The sequence below is a fragment of the Symphalangus syndactylus genome, chromosome 10 (assembly GCF_028878055.3).
Source record: "Symphalangus syndactylus isolate Jambi chromosome 10, NHGRI_mSymSyn1-v2.1_pri, whole genome shotgun sequence".
Lineage (NCBI taxonomy): Eukaryota > Metazoa > Chordata > Mammalia > Primates > Hylobatidae > Symphalangus > Symphalangus syndactylus.
In genome coordinates this window covers 65982498-65991508 of record NC_072432.2, presented here as the reverse complement: position 1 = coordinate 65991508, position 9011 = coordinate 65982498, and the positions used below count along the sequence as shown (strand labels likewise).

Sequence of the window (9011 nt, the reverse complement as noted above, 5' to 3'; positions counted from 1 at the left end):
TCTGTATCTTCCACCATGAGAAGTTTGTTTTTACCTTGAACTACTAGTGGGAGCGAGTATCTTCTTGTAAGTCTCCAAATATCTCATCTGAAAGAGTTGTTCTTTGTGTAGATTTGTAATTTTAGCACCATTTGTTTATTCAATAGCAGACTGTGGAAGAGCTTTGTTATTTAGGTTTCAACCGTACAGGATAGTAAGATTGGTGATATGTACATAACACTTGGCTATGAATAATCGTTCTCTTCTGTGACAGACTAATTTGGGGTTTTGGGTAGATTAAACAAATGAACAAAAACAACACTTCTCAGTCCCAGGTGAATCGTTAACAATCCAATGGTTGAAAGCTAATTGGTCAAATCAACAATTCTCTTGAAACTATGAACTGGCTGAAAAATAGCCTTTCCAAGCAACAGTTTTAATGCAGTAACATTAGTTTGTTGCCACAAAGCAGATGATCAGCATTTAGACACCTGCCAATTTACCAGGAAAGAAGGGAGTTTAAAAGGTAATTCCAATTTTTAGGTAAACTCTATGATAATTTTGCAGAAGTTATAGCACCTTGTTTTCTTTTAGAATGTCTACGTCTTATGTCAAATTTATTTTATTAAATTATGCTTTCTTTTAGTAGGCAGTATTGTAGTAAATTTAAAAATTTTGTCTCTGGCTCTACATGAACTATCTCAAAGTATCTGGGCCCAAAGTGAATATTCCTAATATTAGTTTGATGTTTTTAGACAACATCTGTGCACTCTAAGGTGGTTTTTATATTTTTACTGCATTTGGGTTTTTATTTTTTTGTTTAGATGGAGTCTTACTCTGTCACACAGGCTGGATGGAGTGCAATGGCGTGATCTTGGCTCACTGCAACCTCTGCCTCCTGGGTTCAAGTGATTCTCCCACCTCAGCTTCCTGAGTAGCTGGGATTACAGGCACCCGCCATCATGGCCACCTAATGTTTGTATTTTTGTAGAGACGGTTTTTCACCATGTTGGCCAGGCTGGTCTTGAACTCCTGACCTCAGGTGATCCGCCCTACTTGGCCTCCCAAAGTGCTGGGATTACAGGATTGAGCCACTGCACCTGGCCATTTAAGCAGTTTTAACATTCCCTTTTTCTTTAATACTTCTTCAACAATTGATGTCTTCTTCGGCTTATTCATGTTTACATTACTTTTCAATTGATTTTTTTCTTTTATATCCTTTATTTAAGTAGCTGCTTCTTGAAGAAAATGCAAGATGTGTATAGAGGAATGACTTCTGTTGTTTAATAAATTTCTGCAATGCCTATAAATGTAAATATATGAAAAACACATTTTATTTGCTAATAGTTTGGGACATTATACATTATTGCACCGTTGATCACCTTTGCAGAAATACATTAATACCTAGTGCCTTAGTTTTATTATGTATTGCTTGCAAAGGGAGAATGGACATGATTAGTGAAAATTCTTCAAAATCAGTGACTGGAAATCATTTTTAAGTTCATCCTACCCATTTTTTAAGCTAAATTGTTTGTCTTTAAGTTCCTGGATCCCTGTTGTTCACTATCATAGATAAGACATAGTGACCATAATGTAAACTAGCTATGGACCCTAGAGGAATGCTGTGGTTCAGTTATATAATCAAGATGATCATGATGAGGACAAGGACAATGAATTAGTATTAATATTTACTGTGAGCTATTATGTATTAGGCCCTGTGCTAACAGCTTTATTACTATCATCTCATTTCTCATAGCAGCCACACAATAATGTTACGATAGTTTCACCTCCCATTTACAGATGAGGAAACGGAAACTTACTGAGGTTACCCAGGGCCATTCAGGTATGAAGACAAGCCTGAGTCTGTTTGCCTCTGCCGTAGAAACCACTGTACAATAGCATCTACCTGTGACATACCAAAAGGCCTTGCACTGTGATGGTTCCTGCCTCCCCAGACTCCTGAGTCTTGAATAATGTGTTTCCGCCAATTCTCAGGTAACGAAGGTTCAAAACTGATGGAAGGCTTTTATTTAAAAATCACTCAGAGGTTGCAGATTTTAAAAACAGAAGGTCACCATTTCCTTCTCTGAAATACTAGCATGATAGCCATCTTTCCTCATCTTCTTCATAGTTCTATGAGACAGATTTAACCAAAAAGCCACCTCCTGCAACCTCTTATTTTGTTTTTGTTTTTTAAAAAAATCATTGTAATATACCCTGATGTGAAAACAGGAGACAGTCACTTGAGTCTTTCAAGCAACTACAAGTAGCAAATAAATTTGATGCCATTTTACTGTGTAGGAGGAAATACACGTTTCCATTACCCCATGATGAACCTAATGATAAAATCTAGATAGAGCCAGATGTATATTTTGTTAACATTTTTATTGCTACGTGCTCTCAATACAACAAACAGCATCAGTAGTGTACACTTTGATAAAAAGGAATTTTTAGCTTAGTAGAAAAGAAAGCCCAAAGGTCAGAAGTATAATGAATATGTACATCTTTATGGAAACTGTTTGTGTGACCATCTTTATCTTCCCCTGTGGATGAGATGTATGCACACGCAAGTAAACTAGAGAGAATTTTATTCTATGGGAATTTTTAGGAAAAAAAAAAGACTTAAGGCTTGAGATTGTTTTACTGTCTGGAATTTGCCTAATTTGACCTTCAAAGTTCTTGCACAAAGTAGCAGCAATTCTTTAGAGGTATAGAGTCAATAGTTTAAGCTGTTAGTTTACAATGATTAAAATGCAAAAGTTCTTGCACATTCTATGCTTTGAGAGGTTAATTTATCTACATTTTAGTTTGCATAATATGTTTTTAGACAGCTCAGGTACTGACCTCAAAATCATTATGCTGATATCGCTATCTCCTCTCATTTACATGTAATTCATGACGCATTTATCTCTTTCAAAAACTTTTAAAAATGTTTCTAATTCACAATTTCATTGAACAGCTAGCTGAGTCCATACCATTTAATGTTTCCTTGAAGGGAAACAAGTCATCAACTTAATATCAACTACTCAAAATGCAAGATGTTTGCATAACATCAAATTTGTTCAGTTTTAGCTTTTAAGTTGGCTGTAGTAGTTTGCTTAAAGGTCTCTATGCACAGGACAAAGCATGCACCTCTAATTATGTCTCTCTAGTTTACCAAAATATGTAATTGATATTAGTGTAAATATTTAGTACATAAAAATACTATCAAGAAAAAAAAATCAACTTTTAATAAATATCTTCGGTTCTGAATTCTATGTACAAGTACTTTACATCTACTCCCTGGAGAGAGCATTTCTGGCTTTGCTGTGAGCAAGGTGACTACTGACATAAATTATTAGCACATTATTGCAGTCAGATGCATTGTGGTTGTGAACATTTGAACATGAACCATATGGAAAATAAATATCTCAACCATCGACATATACTTTCTTGAACCTGCCTTCAAAGCCCCAAAGCTCTACTATACTCAAATGTCAATTCTAGACTGATGATACTTTTCTCAGCTACCAACATACAAATAAGTTATCCCAAAACTTTTTCCTTTGCGATTATTACAGTGCATTGAGTATAACTTTGTATCTGTCAACAATGCGAAAATTAAAAAAGAAACACACGCACACAAAAACAAAGGACACCTCAACGGTGCCTACTGAGGTCCTGGAAAGAGGGTTTCAGTTTTCTCTTGCACGAGTTCATTTACTATTCTTTGATCCCTGTGACCGCAAGTGTACTAAGACACCAATCCTTTAAATTATAAAAGTATAGAAGGCAATAGGTAAGCTGTTATCTGTATATCTATAGCTTTTGTATTTTTTTCTTTTTCTATAATTTACATATCACATTGTTGATTCAACAAAACCCTTTATATTGTCAGTAGCTGTAATTCTAACTTCTCTTTTGTAATACTCTGCTTTGAAAATTAACCTATAGAATGTCAAACAAGGCAATACTCAATGACAGGCACCTAGAACATCCAGAAATGTAATATAGTAAACAATCATTTGAGAACACATCTCTTAAAATAATACTGATTTTTGCAATATACAGTATTTACACAACAGCTGCAAATTTGCTCATACAATATTTCTAATATAGATAAATAGGAATACAAGTCTAAGAATTCTTTGTTCCATATCCAAAATTTCTTGTTAAAGTGTAAACCATTGGTATCTCTTTTTAATTTTTACTGTAACTTTTCTAAAACAAACAAAAAGTCAGCTGATATGCACAATTGGTTCCAGTCCCTTTTCTGCTTCAGAGAGCGACCAATACAAACTTAGCAACATATTTTTCTTTTGTAATAATCTTTGGTGCTTTCTTCCAATGAATTCTTGTAAATGAGTCAATGCAGAACAAAAGGAGGATGAAAGCAACTAGAAAGTGAGCCAGCACTTTCTGTTCTTCCAATTACAGATAAAATGAGCTGACGATCTATAGAGATTTCCACTTTAAACAAGCATATGCACCATGGGGAGAGAGAGGTTGTCCAGGTTTTCCTCTGGTTTCTAGCCTTTTTGGTTCACTTTCTCATCTTTCTAAGGTGGATGATCTTGTCGGACTTCTGTTGTCAATAATGTTTCCATCTTTCTTTGAGGTTCTTGCCTGAAAAGAAGCACCTATTGAATCACTGGCTGCAAAGAAGGAAGCAGCAGCCATTTGTGAAGCTGAACTGAGGTGGCCCCTCTTGGTGGGTGGGGAGGATGGTACGGTGACCAGTCTCACAGTCTTACTTCCTGCTTGCTGAGCACTCCTCTGGGGTAAATTAGCACCATCAGGTTTACTGTTTGGCCTGAAAGCAGCATATGCATTTGGACCTCCCACTGAAGACATGCTACTCAAAGACATCTTCTTTGCAGGGGTCTCTGAATGATAAGGAACCAAAGATGTAGGCATCACTAGGGATCTAGGGAGGTCACCAGGGTTAGAGATGACATCATCATGAGTTTCAGCAGCTTCTAGAAGGTATGGTGGTGGCAGGGTGCTACTGCGCTTGCTGCAGGACTCACAACATAACTTGTTATAACCTGGTATGGAGCAGTATCGCGCCAACACTTCCATTTGACAGAATATGGACTTGTCTCCCAAACATGGCTCATCTGCAAAAATAAAAAGAAAATAAACTAACACTAGCATCTAAACATAAAATAAAAGGAGGAAAAAAATTAAAATTTTTAATGAATGTAAAAAGATTTGAGTGCAATCTGACACTAACGGGAGTGAGCCACATGAGCTTTTGCATTAAAAATATGAATATTAGAATGAATTCACTAAAATAAGTAGTTCTTTATCTACAAAGTCCTTGTGATGATCATTATTTTAATATTTCCACCAGGAGTCTTCAGACCACAGAGGGTATTTTTTTTCTCCAAGTAGGAACATATACCTGATTTTAGAATGGGCAAAGAGAATTTATTTAACGTTGTGGTTAAATTTTTAGGATGCAAAGGGGCATCTGTATTTTTATTTTATGGTATTTCTGACTTTCTCAGAGGGTACTCCCTACATTACATTAAAATGTGAAATCAAAATAAATACTAAACACTTGTAAAAACAAAACAAATCTTACAAAGGTATTCTCCAAAGAATAATCAAAATACTATCTTGATTTAAAAAAATTCTCCAGTTTGAGATCAAGACCATCCTGGCTAACACAGTGAAAACCCGTCTCTACTAAAAATACAAAAAAAAATTAGCCAGGTGTGGTGGCGGGCACCTGTAGTCCCAGCTACTCGGGAGGCTGAGGTAGGAGAGTGGCATGAACCCAGGAGGCAGAGCTTGCAGAAAAAAAAAAAAAAAAGAAAACATTCTCCAGTTTGAATAAAATAGTTTCATGTTTATCATTGAATATTCTCAGATTATTTGTTATTTGAATGCACAAATTTGGGTAAAGTATGCCACATTTCTTATGAATAATTCATGGTTCTTACATTTAATTTTATTGAATTGACAGTACTTTATGTTTAAAGGATACTTAGTAACACTCATAAAATGTAATTTCATTGAATTGACAGCACTTTGTCTAAAAAATACTAAAGTAATACTCATAAAACACTTGATAACATCTAAAGTAACACTTCTAAAACACTTCATACTGCATGTGTACACATTATTTTTATTATTTTAAAATTTTATTGATTCCAGGTTATAAGAATTGGATTTCAGATAATCCAAATATTAAGCTCATAAAAATGTTAACTTGTGCATAGTTTTAGTCATCCTGCATATATCTTATGAAATAAAGACATATCCTCTGCCTCTCTGATAACAGAACCAGTGCATAGGGTAGTATCCCTGCATATGTGCAACACAGAAACACTGATCCATGCCCAAAGAAGAAATGCAAAGAACTGTCAATTGTGGCATTTATGTAATAGAATCACTTAAAGTTACAGCCTATTATTGGGTAATACTATATTGCTAAGAAAGAAACCTGCTACATAACTCCCAAAAAATTAAAAAAAATCCTTTTTCTAAAGTTTGAAACAAAAAAAGAGAGAGTCAGCTGGCAAAGCCAATAGAGGACTAAAATTACCAACATTGAGCTGTAATATTATGTCCACTTCCCAAACTGTGAAATGACTCATATATGCTTGACATGTGCAGGTCTGTTATAGGGTATAATGTGTCTGAATACTCCATATAAGCTAGGTCATCATCTAATTATGTTATGAATGTCTGAGCATTATATTAATGGGTTTCACCTTAAATATTAATTTCTCTTCATGTGTGAATTACTTTTTTTAAAAAAAACTTGTATCTTAAAATAAGAAAAATGTCTTCTTTCTGTATGTGTCAGGCTCTAGGTCTCAAGAGGAGAGGACATTATTTGATCTTGTCCTCTCTTTTTCCTCTAACCCCTTTCCCTCATCACTCCCGTTTGGAGGCCCCTCTTAGAAGTATGACTTGTTTTCTCTGAGTTAGAGAAGGAGTCCAACCAAAGGTCTCCCATTTCTAAGTGTGAGCACTTTGGCATTGCAGAGTCCTGTTCATAACCTGGGTTTCATTAGGGCCAGAATTTACTTTTGTGTGGAGGAGCAAAAGGGAGAGATATTCTGAGAAAAATATGAGCAAAGGAATACAATAACGTTATGGTAATTTGCCTACTGATAAATGAGAAGAGCTTACAGGCAAAAAAATGGTACAATCAAAATATGGAGTCACATAAAAAAAATCAATCAATTACAAAAAAATTAAGGCAACTTTTCAGACTTCTCGTTCCACCCCCAAATCATTATAAGAGGTTCTGGAAAAGAGATTCACACATGGTCTCAAAAGGCCATTTGATTCTAATAGCAGTTTGAGATTCTGATTGAAAGTATTACTTATTTTACTTCAAATATGGTAGAAACATGCGACCGTTTAGAACTCTTAGGATTGCCCTTTGGGCCTCAATTTCAGAACAACAGAACAACTAAAAGGGATATGAAATCACTGAGATAGTTAAGCTATCTTATTAGCTTCTTGGTTTTATATTCAAAACAATTTATTCTGGCTAAAGAAGGAGAATCAAGAAAATTCTTGCTAACCATTGGGCACATCTGTAGAAATACACAGCTGTACCAGCTCCAAGATCAATAAAGCTTACTTACGAAGTGGCAGCCTCTTAACAGGAATAACTACATAAGAATAAAATATTATGGTGACAGTATATGTTAAAACTTCCAAGTAAAGTTTGTTCTTTTGGTTTTGATTTGTATTTTGAGCCCTTACATATATCAACACTTTCCAAAGTAAAATGATTAAATATATAAGTCCTATGTCTCCCTCTCATGGTCAGATATGTTCTTGCTATAATATATTTCAGATGAAAATTTATAATGAAATAATTTATAAGGGTTAAAGACTTAAAGCCTGAAAAAGAGCTTCAAAAAATAAAACATTTGACAAGATAGTGCTTTGCCAATTTTCTTGACAAAAAGTACCATTCAGCAGATGTCAATATTCAAACAATGTCTTACTTATGGTGTTGGAGGCCAAGGAAAAAGCAACTTCTTTAGTCCTGAGTCTTCTAATATGTGAAAACAATGTCCACAGTTGTCACTGGCATGGCTTTAGCAGAACTGCATTTAAGACAAGGGTTGTGGTGGAGGGGGATGGGTGGGCTAGGAAAACAAGGGAGGAGAAGAAAATATAAGGGAAGAGAGAGTGCAACAAACAGATGGGGGTGGCGAGAGAGAGACTTGGGGAGAGAAAGTGAGACAGGAAGAGAAAAAGATGTCAGTGGAGGGGCTAGGAAGAGAAAGGAGGAGAAAGAGACAGACACAAGGAGTAAAAGATGGAGGAGTAGAGAAAAAGAGGCTGGAAGGAGAGGAAAAAGGTGGGTATGGCCTGAATGTGTGCCCCCAAAATTCCTTTGTTGAAACCTAGTCCTCAAGGCAATGGTACTAACAGGGTGGGGCCTTTGGGAGGTTGACTAGGCCATCAGGGTGGAGTGCTTATGAATGCAATTTGTGCCCTTATGAAAGAGAATCAAGGGAGCTCCCTGGCACTTTTCACCACATGCGGACAGAACAACAAGGCACCATCTAGGAAGCCCTCACCAGACACTAAATCTGCTGATGCCTTGATCATGGGCTTCTAGACTTAGAACTCTGAGCAATAATTTTTTTTTATAAGGTACCCAGTCTCAGGTATTTTGTTATAGCAGCTAGAACAGACTAAGGCAGTGGAGGAGATAAGAGACAGGGAGAGAGAGAGAGAGAGAGGTGGAAGAGATGGAGAGACAGAGACAGACACACCAAGTTGGAGAGGAAGGAGAGGATAAAGAAAGAGAAAGGGAGAGGGTGAAGGGGAGGACACTGAGAAAGAGAAAATGGGAGAGAAAGAGAGACAGACACATGGAACAAGGAAAGAGGGAAAAGAGAGAGCCAGGAAGAGGCAGGAGGAGAGAGAAGATGAGAGGGAAAAACAATGACAGGAGGTACCGCCAGGGAGACTAGGAGAGGGAGAGGGAAGGAGAGCAAGAAGAAAGAGTGAGGCGTAGAAAAAGCATGTGTGACTGACATAGAAAATGAGCCACATACAGGCAG

General features: G+C 36.3%; 1 protein-coding gene across 1 annotated transcript in view; it reads right to left on the bottom strand.

Annotated features, from left to right (window-relative positions):
* Positions 1-2349: 2349 nt before the first annotated feature.
* Positions 2350-9011, bottom strand: part of ADAMTS3 (ADAM metallopeptidase with thrombospondin type 1 motif 3) — a 284019-nt gene continuing 277357 nt past the window's right edge. Inside the window, exon 22 of the mRNA XM_055297371.2 lies at positions 2350-5078. Coding sequence (XP_055153346.2) covers positions 4510-5078 — 569 coding nt within the window. The 3' untranslated portion in view covers positions 2350-4509. The remainder of the gene's footprint in view (positions 5079-9011) is intronic.